General features: G+C 38.2%; 1 protein-coding gene across 4 annotated transcripts in view; it reads left to right on the top strand.

The window, feature by feature from the left end:
• L3MBTL3 (L3MBTL histone methyl-lysine binding protein 3) overlaps positions 1-16558 on the top strand; it is a 111610-nt gene that overhangs the window by 17682 nt on the left and 77370 nt on the right. For all 4 annotated transcript variants that reach the window (XM_080805795.1, XM_080805796.1, XM_080805793.1 and 1 more), the window contains exons 3-7: positions 5492-5608; positions 12345-12456; positions 12821-12895; positions 14336-14495; positions 15585-15717. In XM_080805795.1, coding sequence (XP_080661921.1) covers positions 5507-5608; positions 12345-12456; positions 12821-12895; positions 14336-14495; positions 15585-15717 — 582 coding nt within the window. In that variant the 5' untranslated portion in view covers positions 5492-5506. The remainder of the gene's footprint in view (positions 1-5491; positions 5609-12344; positions 12457-12820; positions 12896-14335; positions 14496-15584; positions 15718-16558) is intronic.

Genomic DNA, 16558 nt, shown 5'->3' with positions numbered 1-16558 from the left:
TGATGAAGAGATGATAGACAATGTCCTAGCCATTCAGCCTTCTTGTGATAGTGCGAGTAGCTATTTGGCTTCAAAATCAGATAAGGGGAAAGAACACATGGTAAATATTTTTATGCTATCATATTTTCTACACAGTGTTCACAAACCTTAAAGTGAAACAATGAATAGAAATTTTTATAAATTTTAGATATGTGCTTATAGGTAGAGTACAGTGTGAAACGTTACCGATGTTTTGTGGAACAAAAGCAAATTCTAAGTATTTCCAAAAATGTGTCATGAGCATTTACTGCAGGTTTTGTACAGTGCTAACTTTTAGATTTCTCCTGCTTTCTATTCCTTCTCCTAGTCACAGGATTTTGTCATTGTCAATTTTATATAGCTATGATTTTTAAGTGCAAAAAGACTGAAATTCTATTTCTGTTGTATATGTGCCTTAATGACACTTTGTTAATAAGCATGTATTTGATATTTATTAAAAGGATACACATTGCACTGATATACATAAATCAAGAACTTCAGCCCTAGTAAATTTGTTTCTGGATTTGTCATGTCTAAAGGAGTAACTTAGGGAAAAGTAGGTTTAGCCACATTCTTAGAGGTGTAAGACTCTGAGACAAGACAAGACAGTGGTTGAGAAAAAAAGCCTATGGTTGGAATCAGACCTGGTTTCAGATATTGGCCATGCCACCAGATACAGTTTTGCGTAAATTCCTGACCCCTGCAACTCATTTTCTTCAGTGTAGACTGGAGGGATTTTAGAATCAATCTTTTTGTGAGCAAGAAATAAATGAAATAATATATGTAAATTGCTGCTTTGACTCCATTTCTGGAAGAGGTTGAGATTGAATTAATAAATTAAAAAGTATATATAGTATGTCTGACTGGTATAATTGTAGTACCTGGTGATAACTGTAGTTAAAGAAAGAACAGTAGGGGCACCTGAGTGGCTCAGTGGGTTAAAGCCTCTGCCTTCGGCTCAGGTCATGATCCCAGGGTCCTGATATTGAGCCCCACATCGGGCTCTCTGCTCAGCGGGGAGCCTGCTTCCTCCTCTCTCTCTCTGCCTGCCTCTCTGCCTACTTGTGATCTCTGCCTGTCAAATAAATAAATAAAATCTTTAAAAAAAAAAAAAAGGAAGATCTTTCTCTCTAAAAAAAAAAAAAAAAAGAAAGAACAGTAAAACAGTCCTTTTCTATGGATCACTCAGGTGTTACCCAGTATATCCACCAGGGGGAAAAATTATTCCGTCACTCTACTGTCTATCAAGAAAAAGTTGCCACTCCTCCAACACTTCACAGGGAAGTGGATTTTGTTGCTGATCCCTGATTAGTGAGGTAGGAGTCATAGAGTACTTAAGCACAAGTCTTAATTCTCTTAACGTCTTCTCTGTTTCTTAGATTAATCTTCTTCAGGCCTTCACATCTTAGTTCCTGTTTTAAGGGTGAGGTCTAATGATAGTGAAATCTAGTACTTCTTCAAATTCAGACTGTACAAATTTTGAAATGATCAGAAGTAGGCAATATGTAACACTTGAAATTTGCTCATTTAAAGGGGACAAAGGAAGAAAGAATATGGAGGGATCCAATAAACTTCAACAAAAGCTAACTATAATTCAAAGAAACACAGGTTTTTTCTGTTGACTATTTAAAAATAAATGTATACTATGTATCTAAAGAGATTACATTTAAAATATTTCTTTTATAGAATAGAATTTAAAATAAAATATAAAATAGAATTTTTCAAGCACTTGTAAATGAAAGATGTAGTATAATAAACTGCTGTGGGCCCTTCAGACTTCTTGAGAATTACTAGCAGGTTGCCTGTTTATTTCACCACTTCACCCTCTTGACTAATTTGTAGCAAATTCCTATCTTAATCATTCCATCTGTCAATTTCAGTTGACAGGGATGAAGTCCCCTTTTGAAAGTATATGCCATCATCATCCCTCCAGAAAAATCAACATTTTTGTACCTCATCAGATAGCCAGGTGGTATTCATGTTTTCCTTCCTAATTTTTGTCGTCGTCTTTAAGAAATGGTTTAAATCAGGGTCCAAATAAGATCCGTGAATTATGATATTGTGATTTATTAATATGCTTCTTAAATCTCTTAATCTAAGTTTCAGATTTCCTCTTCCATGTATTTTTTTACTCCTGGCCTTGTGCATGTGTATGTGTCTGTGTGTCAGAAAGCCAAGTTTTTATCCTATACAGCAGTGGCTCTCAAATCTCTCTGACACTCTTAAGAATGATTAAAAACCCCAAAGAGCTGTTGTTTGTATGGGTTGTATCTACTAATATTTCCTGTATTCAGAATTAAAATACATAATTTAAACTACTTACTTAAAAATAACAGTAGCAAACCCATTATGTTAATATATGTCCGCACAGTTTTAATGAAACATAATCATAGTTTCCATCATGGAAAATGAGAGAAGTGGCACTGTGTTACATTTTGAAAGTCTCTTTAGTGTCTGGCTTAATAGGAGATAGCTGGATTTTCATATCGGCTCCTGCATTCAGTCTGTCACAATATGTTGTTTTTGCTGAAGTGTATGAAGAAAATCTGCTTCACACAGATGTGGGGTTGGAAAGGGAGAGGACTACTTTAAGTTTTTTCGTTTAACGGTGGACATTCTTCTGTGATACTACACCAAAAGTTGACAAGTGGTAGTTTCTTAAAGGTAAGTTGCAGTAGTGGGCAATTCAAAACCCCAACAATGAACTTTTCATACTATGTTACATTAAAATCCATTGGTCTGTCAGGCACTGGAATGGATCCTTTCCGTGCATAATTTTGCAACATCAAGCACGGTTATTGGGAAAATACTGCTTCACTGAGTTACGCAAATCTCCCAAATGTTGACATGTGTCAAATATAAAATATTTTAAAAATCCTGTTCATGAATATCACCACCCATCTCCTTAGAAAAGTATTTAGCTCTTGGGAAGCTGTCAAGCCCATGGTGGAGGGTACACGTTTTCCAAAATCATGGTCTTCCCTTGAATGCTCAAATTGTATCTTCAGCAACAAATGCTGTCAGTGTTTCCCATGAGGTTGATGGGCTCACTTCATTTATTTTGACAAAATATTTGCCAGATAGCCAAACCCGAATGAACACAGTTTGTTAAATAAGTGGCCTTCCATGGAAGAGCAGCTTGTTCAGCATCTCAGACAGTTCACAGGTGCTTTTCCTTGGTGCTTTGACACACCCAAGGGCTTGATGTGTGCTTCCCATTTTATCCCACAGAATGTTAAAAAGATGTGTTTTTAAGTATCAAGATTTAATGAAAGTTGTCATTTTACTTGACATCCTTGATCTTGATCTTGATCTTGATCTTGATACTTCATCAAGGATGGTCTCTGGTGAAACTGGCATTTGTTTCCTATAAGTACACAGTGGTAAAGGAGGCAACGACTACTCCTACCGCTGGGCAGCCCAACTGTCTACCCACTGTTGCTTGTGTACCATCAATGCAGATGTCATACGCTGACATTGCGAAGAAACCAAATAATGTGTTAGTATTTTTATGAAAGTACTTTTGACTTCTTGGGCCTTTAGAAAGCGTCTCAGGTCCTCCCAGGGTCTGTGGACCACACTTGGGAGGATTGTTACCCCAAGAGTTTCTGACAGTCTGAAGTTTACTCCCTATGTATTTTTATGGTGTGATTTAACATGTCTCTTTGTCTCTGGTATTTCCTGTAAATAGACTTGATCAGATTAGGTTTGATTTTGTTTTTTTCTTGGCAAGATGACTTGATAGATGGTGTTGGGTTTGTATTAGTGGTCATCGCTGGCCATTGCCAAAGCCATTCATTTTTCAAGGATTGAAAATGGTAAATGTTTCAGTTCTGTTATTCCTTCTTTATTAGCGGAACTCTTTTTAAACTGAAACTTCCTCTCACCAATGATTTGGTTACCCTGAGATACAGTTTGCATGGGTCTCATGCAATGTAGGCAGAATAAATCCTTGTTTCTTTTTCCAGATGATGAGTTGGTTCCCTTGTAGTCTCAAAAGGTGATCAAGGAGGTGTTCTTGGTTGGTTGGCTGATTTTCAATACCAGTATGAACTCATGGATTTAAACTCATTTGATGTGTTTCAGTTCATTGTAGGAATCTTATCCTTAGTTTGTCCAGCAGGAGCCTCTTCAAGTTGGCTTCCGAATTCTTTTGATATGAGCTCTGTTGTCTTTGATAGCTTCCTTGCTTTTTGTTGACCAGTTCCAGACTCATCTTGCATATCTGCCACTGAGCAGAAATCAGCCTCTTCACTGGGAAGACCTGAGAGAAATGATATTTAGACACCACAGTCTGAGCACTTGGCTGTTCCATACTGTTGGTTGGTGGTTGTTTCTAGATTTTGTTAGACAAAGCTAGAAAATAGACATATTTTTAAAATATTAAAGTGCATTATGAATACATACTGATACTTCCATTCAAATTGAGGACTTACCCATCTTTCATTGCATATCAATGACACCAACATAATTACTTACTTTTTTAAATCTCATACCACGTACACAACAGTCTTGGAATAATAATATCAATGTGACCACTAACAATATGATTATGGAAAACTGTTTTATAATTTTTAAAAAATGCAAATTAAAAGCATTATCACAGTTAGCTAGCTGACTTGGTTATCTTAACAAAGCCTTATTATTATACGTGTTTGCTGTGTATTTTAAGACTGCTTCCCTATTTTCCAGAACATCAAATTGGCAGATATCTCAACTGAATTAAATTAATCAATTTACTGAAAGAATCAGTCACACTGTGAATTCATTGAATTGATATAGCAAACTTAATTGACTGGTGTAGATGACAGTCTTAATGGATTGGAATTTTCTTGTTTTTTATCTAAATGGCTTCATTTTATTTATTAACATTTAATATTGATTCTGTCCTTTATACCCACTCTCTTTTCAATATCTTAAAGCAACAACAACAAAAAAACTAGTTAGTGGGCAAGAAATTCTATTTATATGTATCGTGATTTTTTATTTTAGGTGAATATTCTGTGAAACAGAGAATTCCTTTTTAAGAATAGGAAAGTTGACACTTTTTAATTTATAAATTTTAGTAATATTTTTTCTTCTATAATTTACCAGGGATTGCACTAGGAAAAAAGTGATATTTTTGAAGCATTTTTTTCTAGCTCTATGGGTATGGGATTTGTGATCAAGAAAATTATGTTTGGAGGGGCGCCTGGGTGGCTCAGTGGGTTAAAGCCTCTGCCTTCGGCTCAGGTCATGATCTCAGGGTCCTGGGATCAAGCCCCGCATCGGGCTCTCTGCTCAGTGGGGAGCCTGCTTCCTCCTCTCTCTCTGCCTGCCTCTCTGCCTACTTGTGATCTCTGGCTGTCAAATAAATAAATAAAATATTAAAAAAGAAAAAGAAAATTATGTTTGGAAACCAGGGCAATGACCACTAAAATAAAAACTGATTTGTATGTAGAATATTTATGATATGCCTTTTTCCCCCTTCCAGTTTCAAAAATAAATCATGACTGAATCTGCCTCTAGCGCAAGTGGTCAAGAGTTTGATGTATTCAGTGTTATGGACTGGAAAGATGGAGTAGGCACATTACCAGGAAGTGACTTAAAGGTAAGCTGTCTTTATTAAATACAGCTATCTGTCTGTGCATCTGTGTGTATTTATTAAAATAAACTTGACTACACGTGTGAAACAAGAATTAAAAGCATTAAGCAAAACGCTCTATGTTCTATGTGATGCTGAGATGTCTACAGTAAATCTTCAAGACAATTTGAAATGCTGACGACTTGGGAGAAGTCTTCCTCAGTTGTGGTGGTGGATGGGAATGTTCTGGCAATACGTGCTTATTGCGTATTTTGCAGGAGTTGGATTGTAGCTTCCAGAGGTTCATCCCGGTTTGACTTTATCATGATGGACAATAAATATGGAAATGGTAGGCTTCGAGGACCTAGCTTCCTGTGTTTTGTAGTCATGAACTTTATAACTTTAAATGAATAACCACATTCCCTGTGCCCTAGTTTTCTCTTTTTAAAACTGGATAATGTTAAAATATTTAATAGACAGGGCTATTCTCCTCCCTTAAATTATTTATACTGTAAATATGGATTTTTATTTATATAATCACTTGTTCAAAAGCTTGTCCTTGCTGTAAACCAAGTTGCTTTTATATAGATGGGAACTGTCTTCAGAGAGTGATGCTTCAGCCTGTTTCTTTCCTTGTGTGCTCACCTTGCCCTTTGCCTCAAGTCTCCCTAAACCCATGGCAGGACCACCTCTGCTGCCCTGTGAAACATAGTTATACAAGTTCATCGGGGAGGCTAGTCACTCCCAGCTCTCATTTTTAATGTGTTTTTGCTCTAGTCCTATCTCTGGGACCTTGAACCATGTCTTTGGCCTTTTAGACTTTGTGTTTGTACGTGGTCACTCAGGTGTTTGAACTTCTGATCAACCTAACTGGCTGTCGCTTAGCTTTCCTCTGTAGTGCTCGGTGTTCTGGTCTATCTTGAATAGACTTTCCTGCCCCCTCATAGTGGCTTCCTGGAATCCAGTACCTTTTAGTTTCTACTTGACAAGTATCTCAGCCAGGTCCACTCTAGTTCATCCTCAGTGGTGAAATTTGGATAGTCTGTCATTGGAAAAATACTTAGATTTTAGTTGGGTTAGGTTGAATTAACTGTAGTGTGCCAACATATCTGAGTTTAGCTTAACAAAATTACTGCGTTGAGGTTCAGTGAAATCTGGAAAGGAAATACGGTTTTAGTTTTAGTTCTGTATGGCCTTGAACAAGTCAGTTAGTCTCTTTGGGCCGGTTTCCTTTTTGGTGAAATAAGGAATTAAATGAATACTAAGGATTTTATCTGCTTTAACATTCTCCAAATGTTCATCTGGATTAGATATGATGGGAATCGAGTGCTGAAATTTGTGAGAAGGAAAAACTGTTCCAGACGCTCATAATGTCAGCCTCATAGTAGCTACATGAGCTTTGTCAAGTTATTTAAATTTCCTAAGTTTCAGAATCTTTATCCAAAAAATGAGGAAATAGGATCTATGTCACAAGGTGGTTATAAGGATTGAAAAAAGTAACATGGAAAACACTTAACAAATTGTATCTTTTCTGGCTTTGTGAAATATTATGTAAGCTGCCTTTTTTTTATCACTTTATTCTTATATTTTCCTTGTACATTTTTGTTGCATTATTTTGGTGTCAGTAGATGATGAAATTTATAATTTTTGTTCAGTTAGATTTTGAACTTTCTATCCCTGAGAAGTTTCCCTCCTTCAGAAATTTAAATTGCCTGAGGGTTTTCTGAGCAATGGATTTTAGGAATTAGCCTATTACTTTTATTAAGGTAATCAGGTAATTAAGCCACTTAGTGGGTATTATAATCTGGTTTATTTTATTTGACTTTTAGGCTCATCTAATTACCTGGGTAATTGCCATGTATCCAATTCACTATATATACTGTAGACAGTTTGAAACCCCACTTCTAAAAAAAAAAATAATTAAAAAATTGTTTTTCTACTTTATAACCATTTTTACTTGAAGAGATTCAAGGACAAGCCAGTTGATTATGTTACTTAGGGTTTCTTAATCACTTGCTCCTGATATTAATATCTGAGTCACTTAAGAGACTTGATTGAGAAATTGATTTTTCACAAAAATAAAATTTTAAAAGAACTTTGAATAAAGCATGAGATTTACTCTCTGACATCGTGCCTTGTCTATCTTACGTTACTGAAGCTTCTGTTTTTTCATGGGTATAGCCATGTGGATTTCCTCATAAACAAGACTCTCCTAAGACAGGCTGCTCAGATTAATGTAGTCCATACAGTCAGCCAATGCACAGAAGTCAGTTTCTTATCATGGGAACAGGTTTTTATATGCTTCAGTTTATTGCCATTTTGAAAGAATGTTTCTCTGTAAAATGTTGCTGGCCAATCAAGTTATGTCACTCTTCTGCTTAAAATCCTTTAGCAGTTTCCTGTCTTTCATGGCAAAGTTTATCTCAGAAGTTTTTGGTGATCTGGCCCCTTCTTTCTTCCAGCTGCTTCTCATTTCACTCTTCTGTGCCATCTTGTTTCCTTTCCAGACCAACTAGCTAGTGAAGGCTTCAAACCTTGGTCTGTATACCGTTTCCTGTTGCTGGGTCCCCTTGCCCCCTTCGTCCTGAATTAACCAACCTTTATATAAAACAGTGCAAGAACTTTTCATTTGCGTGCAGGAGTGGAAAGAATAGAGAACCTACTCTCTGATGAGCCCTTTATCTGCATCTTTTTATTTAATCCTTCTGAGGTATTTCCTGTCACTGTTGTCAGTTTACACATGGGAAAACAGAGGCCCAGAATGGTTAAAGCATTTGCCCAAGGTCAAGATATTGGCGGAATTGCATCTAAAGTTGGGCTTTTCTGATACTGAAATTGATTCTCTTAACACTGCTATGTTACAGCCTAAAGGGAGGAGATGTTTTCATAACAAAAGAGATACAGGGAAAATGTTAGAGCAGTTTAGAGGTGGTATTATTTTAGCTAGAGGGATCGGGGAGGCTTTGGGAAGTAGTGGTCACGTGGGCTTCAGGTGTCTGAAAATAGGCGTTTTCATGAAGACTGCTGTGTGCAGGGATGGCAGACAAGAAAGAGAAGGACATTCAGAGGAAGGACTAGCCTAAGAAAGTATTAGTGTTACAGGAGAACGGCAGGTGTCTGCGGACCCTCTTGGAAATACTGTAGTCATCCATAAGACATTTTTGCTTAAACAAGCTTTAGAAACTGTGCCATTGCCTAATTTTTCTGTAAAATGGCATATTAGTATTTGTAGATGAATTTCTCAAGGCCAGCCGTAAGAACAGGCAGGCAGCGGTAGTGGAGAGGTGCATGGTAGGGCTCCTTGTCCCTAAGCAGTTTCTCTCTCTGAGCTTCTAATTGGTGTCTGAAATTTATCCACAGAGAATTATTCCTCTGGGTCATGAGAATTTAGCCATTTGGAATCCTTTAGTAGAATGCAGATACACTCCTGAGAGCGATAGCATCTTATCTAGTAAGAATAGTTGCCACTTAACTGAGAGCAAGACCCTGCAGCAGCCATGCAGAAACCCAACTGGAAAATTCACTGCGCTCATAGTGCGCAGTTTTGCCTTGTTGTGATTAATGTTCAAAAACATGTAGTTACCAGAATCTTTGCTCTTAAAGCAGATTGGTAAGTAGAACTCACATTTCAGCATGGAAAGTAATAAAACAAAAAGAGTAACCTCAGCAGCATCTTTTAATAATCTGCTATTAAAGACGGGCAAAAATCAGCAAAGGACCCTTTGCCTCTACAAGCAAAAAGAAAGAAGAGAATTGAATCAGTTAAAGGTCGTTCAAGCCAAGTCAAACAAACCAACCTTTGTCACCCCTTATATATTTCAGGCATAATTGTTTTCTGACTGACCTAAATGTATCCACCAACAGAACAAATTACAATGTCAGCCGATGTATTTGATGTGCTTAATAAATTTCTTTTGTAAAGTTTATAATTTTGACGTTCTTGATTATGGAATGGAGCCACACGATAAATTTTAATGCTGCTTTTTAGATGTCTGGATGAAAAGAACTAATAACTTTGAAAAAAGAAGTAAGAGGGATTATTTCAAGTTTCCATGGCTCTAAAACCATTCATAAAAGCATTACCCACTTCAGAACCTGGTGTTTTATTGGGGTAAAAAAATGTTGGAGAATGTGTCAGTCTTTCTGGAATCCCATCTGTGGAACTCCAGCAATGCTGGGAGCACCTACCAGCGTATGTTGTCCAGCATTTTCTACAATAGTAACATTGTGAAAGACAGTAAATCCAAACTGAGAAGCCAGAAAAAAAAAAGTAACCCCTATGTCTTTTTGCATACGATAGGGTACTTTGAAAACGCTTGGAGGTTAATTTTTGACATAAAGTAAATTTGGTTAGGGTAGATGTTCTTTACTTTTTCAGGGTTATAGAATGCCTTTAAGGATATGATGAAACTTATGAACCTGATTCCCAGAACTATGACATAATTTTGCATGTATTTTCATGCAAAAGCCCAGCTATGGATCCCTGGCTTCCAGGAGTTCATTGTGTCCCTCAGTGTCATGGTATCTTTCCTCTGTACTTCGGCTATAGGTCATTTACTGGCAATAAGTATTAGAAGGAAAAGATAACTGGGATTAATTGTTGTATTGTGGGAATAATTACTTTTTAACGTTGAGAGTAGTTGAGCCTAAAGCTCAACTCCAGGTGTCATAACTCTGCACTTTGGTTTAAAGATTCATCTCAGTGGTGTTCTCGTTCTCAGCGTTGGAAAGGCAACCTTGCAGCTTAGCGGCAGGCTGGAAGCCTCTACCGCAGGAGACTCCATGCAATGCCAATGGTGCCGTTTCTCACATTCTGTAGTTTTCAAACAGGTATAAATTAACGTCAACCTATAATGAAAGTAAAACTACTTACCTGAACTGAATGACAAAGTTCGTGCCTCTGGTTTTGTTAAACATTCATGCAGAATTGATTTTCTGTCTCATTCTTTCGTATCATTAATTAGTAATCATTATGGCTTGTTTTTTCTACTCTTGCCCAGTAGATGGTACTGTCAGCTTTATTTTGAAATAGTCCCTTTCCAGAGTAGATCATTTAAAAAATTTTTGTTTTCCAAAAAGTAAAGTTATTTTTAGCTCTTTTCCTCTCAGTTACCTTTTTGCCACTTTCTACGCTGACATTTTTAGGTGAGCACACCAGGTATAATAAACACATGTTAGCTGGGAACTTGTATCTGAAATATGTAGTAGAGAACATTTTCACTTCCCTTAACAATTTAAGCTTTGTCAGTCTAAAAACCTTTTAATCATGGTAGAGTACATGCATAAAATTTTTTAAGGTGCTGTGTTTTCCTGGTGGAAGGAATAGTAATTTTTGCCTCAGCCTTTTCTGACTTATAGTTTGAATGATTAAATGAATAGTTCTGTTGGCATGTTGACTAAATAGATGTTTTAGATTGGGGAATGGCGGTCTTAAGTTTCACTACTACATATTGGCATGCTCATCTATATTTCTGTGAAACATCTAAAAACTTTAAGCAAAAAGTTTGATTTGAATGGTGAGCTTTCCAGTTTTTCGTCAGCTGTCAAAATTAGTGGAACCGGGCGCCTGGGTGGCTCAGTTGGTTGAACGACTGCCTTCGGCTCAGGTCATGACCCCCGACTTCTGAGATCGAGTCCCACATCGGGCTCCTAGCTCCTTGGGGAGTCTGCTTCTCCCTCTGGCCTTCTCCTCTCTCATGCTCTCTTTCACTCATTCTCTCTCAAATAAATAAAATCTTAAAAAAAAATTGTTTTTTAAATAAATTTTAAAAAGTTAGTGGATCCTTGAGGTCATTTTATTTTATGGAAAATCAGAGGACTATGGAAAATTTGAACTTCATGAATAGGAGAGAAAATCTAGTTGTTTCAAAGAGGATAGTGGTGGTGTCCCTGCACAGAGATGGTGGGTAAGCCTTCAACCCATGCACAGTACAACCTGGCTATTGCAGAAACATACTTGGTTTGAAGCTTGCCATGAGATGAGAGGAAATTTGCAATATTTGAAGTCAAAATGTCCATGAAATCAAAATGCCTGTAATTTTGATAGCATTGACCTGTAGCTAGTAGATCTGTTCACATCTCATAGACTTCACCGGTTGTTTTGGAGGACTCCAGGTGAATAGGATGGAGAATTCCAAAAAGCAGTGAAAGAAAGAAGTGTAGAACTGGGGCTCACGTGGCTCACACTTGTCTTCTTCATCTACATCTTGGAAATACAAGGAGTTGCGTGTATAGGTCATTATTTCTGGAAGAGAGATTTCTTTCTCTTGGCCTGGGTGAACTTGGGTGAGACAAGTTGATTCCTGGGAAAAGAGTAATTCTTCTTTTACTAATTTTGATTACTAAGTAAGTAGTAATATGAAATAAGAAGAAAGAGAAAAAAAAAAGCCGTATCAAGAACTGGTGTGTGAAATGATAGAGCACGTGCAGTGAGCAGTCAATTCTACCAGCACAGTGCAGGATTCGTTGGTAATTTTACCGGAAGAAGTACCTTGCTGCTTTGTTCTGTTTTTCCATCCCGGAATCCTTAGATTAGTAAAAACTCAAAGGACTTAATATTAGCAGAGGGCTCATCTAGATATATTTGCTGAAAAAATAATATATTTTTATATATTTTATATATTATATGTATATATTTTATAATATATATATATTTGCTGAAAGTATAATCAATTTGCTTCAAGACTATATGTGTCAGCCATGAAACGATTACCATTTTGAGCGCTTTTGTAAACGTTGCCTCTTTCTACCATGTTGTCCCTAGTTTCGGGTGAACGAGTTTGGAGCCCTGGAAGTTATCACAGATGAGAGTGAGATGGAAAATGTGAAAAAAGCAACAGCTACCACAACTTGGATGGTACCAACTGCTCAAGAAGGTACGAATGGGTCATCTGCAGGGCCCTTTCTGTTGAGAGTTTTAAAATAAGAATATCTAGGTTTTATAAAATAGGCTGGAACTTTGAAAATCCTGGGTGATTTTCATGGCACATGTTCTTAGGTAAATTTCTATAACAGAACTCATACAGAACCAACTTTTATATTTTAAAATAACTATAAACTGTCTTCTTTCCTAATGCCAGATCTGTTAATTGGCAAGGTTAATTGGCAGTTATCAAGTAAATCCAGTGTTGTAATAGCCTACCCAGGTGATTTAGCCAAGAGCCTGCCACCTTTTTCTCATCTATCCGATGGTTGTAACTAACACCTATATGCTGATGACTCCTAAATCTGTATCTCCAGCCCCGACCTCTCCCCCGAGCACCAGGCCCGTATTTCCACCTGCCTACTGGACATCTCCACCTGGATGTCCCACAGGTACCTCAAACTCCACATGTCTGAAATGCGATTCATTTTCTATTTCCTTCTCCCCTTCCCCCAGACCTGCTCTTTCCTCTGTAACCCGTATTTCAGTTGGTGGAGGCACCATCCACCCAGTGGACAAGCAAGAAATCTAGGAGTCATCCTGAATTTGTTCTCCCCCGGTCCCGCGGCCTGTTCCTCAGTCCTCTTGGTTTTTATTTCCTAAATACGTCTCAGATCTGGCTTTTTCTACTAATGACCACTGCCCCTGCCTCAGTGTAGGCCCTTCTCAGCTCTCCCCTGAACTGTCGCGGACTCCACCTAGAGAAGCACTCTGCTGCTAATTTCACCTGATTGGTCCCACACCTTGAAGTCAGGGGAGCTTTTGTAGATTGCTTATCTGATTTCTTCACTTTGCTGATTTCTTATTGTCTCTGTAGCCGACCATACAAAGATCTGGGTGGCACCACCCACCTGCTTGCTGTGCCTCTTTGCCCTCTGTTCTGTTCTGTCTGTACACAGTGTCCTGGTAGTGCCAGCAGCACTGAATTCCATGTCATTCTCTCAACACATCATGTGGTATCGTGCTCCTTGCCTCTGCTCATGCTCTTTCTTCTGGCTGGGATGCCATTTCTCTCTTTGTCCAGTTGGTAAATGCCTCTTGGCTTTCAAAACCCAGTTGAGGCTTTATACCAGACAATCCTTCCCTGACCTCACCCCAGGCCAACTGAATCACTTCTTCCTCTGTACTACTTCTGGAACTTGTTCATGCTTTTTAAGTGCATGTTATCACATTTTATTATAAATATTGGTTTTCTTGCCTGTCTTCTCTTCTAGACTGTGAGCTATCTTGGGCAAGGTCTGTACTGTCATTATCAGTGTCTAGCATAAATTGGTGCCTAATACATGTTTGCTGAATGAATGATTAGCCTAACAAATTCAGGCAGAAGTAAGTGTGAGTTCCTAAATGATTTGGGTCATTATGATTTAGGAGCTCTTTTACATGAAAAGTCACATAAATGGTGATTTAACCAATTTAGTAGAATAAAACCACTCATCAAAAGGTAAATAACATAGATAAGCCTTTTTATATTGTGTCAAAGATACATCCATAAAATAGGATTCTGTAGATCGACAGTTTCATCTTCTGAATTTAGTAATGAAAATTTCTTTATCTTACTTTGAACTCTGCAGAAAAAGCCTTAGATAAACTTTTATCTTTTCTGCAAAATATTTTTTTGTTGTGTAAGTGATTTGAACGATTCCTCCTAAGCCCGTTCTCTTTTCTCTCCCAAGCACTATATATTGGTCATTCATTCATTCAACAAACATTATTCTTGTATTGTGTTGCTAACAATATTATTAGAAGAAAAAGTTTAAATGTATTTTGGAATATTTTCTGTCATGGTTCTAATTGTTTTTTTGTTTTTTTGTTTTCTCCTTTTCATCTTCTAGTCTTTTCAGAGAAGACTGGGATGCCTTTCAGGTTGAAGGATCCAGTGAAAGTAGAAGGGCTTCAATTCTGTGAGAACTGTTGTCAGTATGGCAATGTAGATGAGTGTCTTTCTGGAGGAAACTATTGCAGCCAGAATTGTGCCCGGCATATCAAAGACAAGTAGGTTTTTGCCCTGTTCCATCTATACAATGGGTTTTAGAGTCCAAGGTCATGGTACTTGGGAATACAGAGGCTGTCCGAGATTGGTCACCCACTCATGCCCTTTATTCTCCCAGAGACTTTGCCTTTAGAGACATGTGGATGCTGACCCCATTACTTCCATCGTGTCTGATCTGAGCTGTCCTGCTTAAGTCATATCTGCATGTACAACCTCTGCCTCTTTAGCCTTTCGATTATATCACAGGCCCCTGCTAAGCGTATTTGAATTTCTCTGGGCTGCATACATTTTGATGATACCGATGTTTATAGAAAAGCAGTTTTGTTTGTATTTGAGGGGTTCTTAGGTAACTCCGCTAACACTCCACCAGTGAAACAAAGCCACCACAAACTGGGGACCAGCTGAATGAAGATGGCCTTAGAGAGTTGTGTAACAAGTTGCGCAACTGGAGATCTTGGGGCAGACTGATGATGAGAAGACAGGGGTGTCCGCTGTGGCTGACGGTGCTGTGTGACCTGGCCATTTGGGGACTGTCAAAGTTCAGCTAATCACCAGGGTGTGTTTTTTCACACCCTGGTGTGTGTGACTTGACCCTTATATTTTGTGGTGTTTCCCATGTATTTTCACCAGCGTAGTGGGAATTGTCTGTTTTTGTTGGCCAACTTTTATTTTACAAAGTTATACTTGGCCTTTTTTCAGTTGCACTTGTCCTTCTTAATAATTACTAGATCTTTGCATTAAAATTGCCCTGAAGACTAAAACATCTCTAAATAATTGTTTCTTTTATTAGTGTGGATGGCAGATGGGAAAGACAAATCATTTTAAACTTGTTAGAGCCTGTTTCACAGACAGCGCTGATCCCCTTTTGAAATTAATATCTAAGCTAATTTCCATTTTCTACCTTGGGCTGTTATATATGCCAGTGGTTTCAAGTGTTACTTAGCTGTGATGTTCTGATGCCTATATACTTCTCCTGGTGGTTAATGTTTTTCCTTTGGAGGATGATTTTTTTTTAATTGCATGATAATCAACATGTAGATGTTTGATAGGTATTGTTTCCTGTCACTATTTTGGGTTTATAAACACAACAGAGATCAGAAGGAAGAAAGGGACATGGGAGAAGACAATGAGGAAGAAGATCCTAAGTGTAGTCGGAAGAAGAAACCAAAATTATCTCTGAAGGCCGACTCCAAGGAGGATGGAGAAGAGAGAGATGATGAGATGGTTAGTATCTCCCGTGCACCTACCAGGGGTACGGGGTGCTTCCTAGGAGAATAGCACCCAGTCAGAGGCGCTGACTTCCAGTGGTGGTTCCAGGACTTTCTGTGTTTCCGTCCACAAGTTACCTCCCTCCCCTCTTCTGGGTGTCACTGTCCACCTTTCAAAATGAGAATAATAAATAATGGTACTTCTCCCTTAGGCTGAAGAAGTAGGGTGTGCTGAAATTTATTACCAGAGAGCCAGGCCACAGCAAAATCCTTAATTTTACAAATGAATCTTCAATCCCTCTCAATAGCAAAAATGTCAATCCCATTTTGGTAAATTACAGACAGATCTCATAAAACTATGCAAGTAGGTAGAAAATGGCAGATAAATGTCAGGTATATTTAGGGGAAACTAATTCAGAATGTGCTAATTAAGGCATAAATATCCTATCCCTAAAGTATATATAGTGGTCCTATGTGGAAAGAGAACTTGGAAGGCTTGAAATTGAAGACTTCCCCTTCACATCAGTGTTGACCCACCATTATTTGCTCGTCTCTCTCCTGGGAGCTGGGAACACAGGGATGTATGGCAGTGGGAGAACAAGAGCTCTCTTCTCAGGGACACCACATTCTTTTAAGGGGATAGCTAAGAAACAGGAGACACGGCAGCCTGTGATAAATGCTATGTGAGAATAAAGTAGGGCACGAGGATTGGCTGACTCCTTTAAGCTGGGCTATCAGGGAGGCCTCCCAGAGAAGCTGGCAAGAACAGTGTGATCTCCGTAACAAGAGGGAGCCCCCAGCTTTGCCAAAGGACTGAGGAGCCCCCCGGGCAATGGAATGGCTGGGAAGAGCCCCTA

The sequence above is a fragment of the Martes martes genome, assembly GCF_963455335.1.
Source record: "Martes martes genome assembly, chromosome: 6".
In the NCBI taxonomy this organism is placed as follows: Eukaryota; Metazoa; Chordata; class Mammalia; order Carnivora; family Mustelidae; genus Martes; species Martes martes.
The sequence above is the reverse complement of the archived record's forward strand: the minus strand, read 5'-3'. Positions and strand labels throughout refer to the sequence as shown.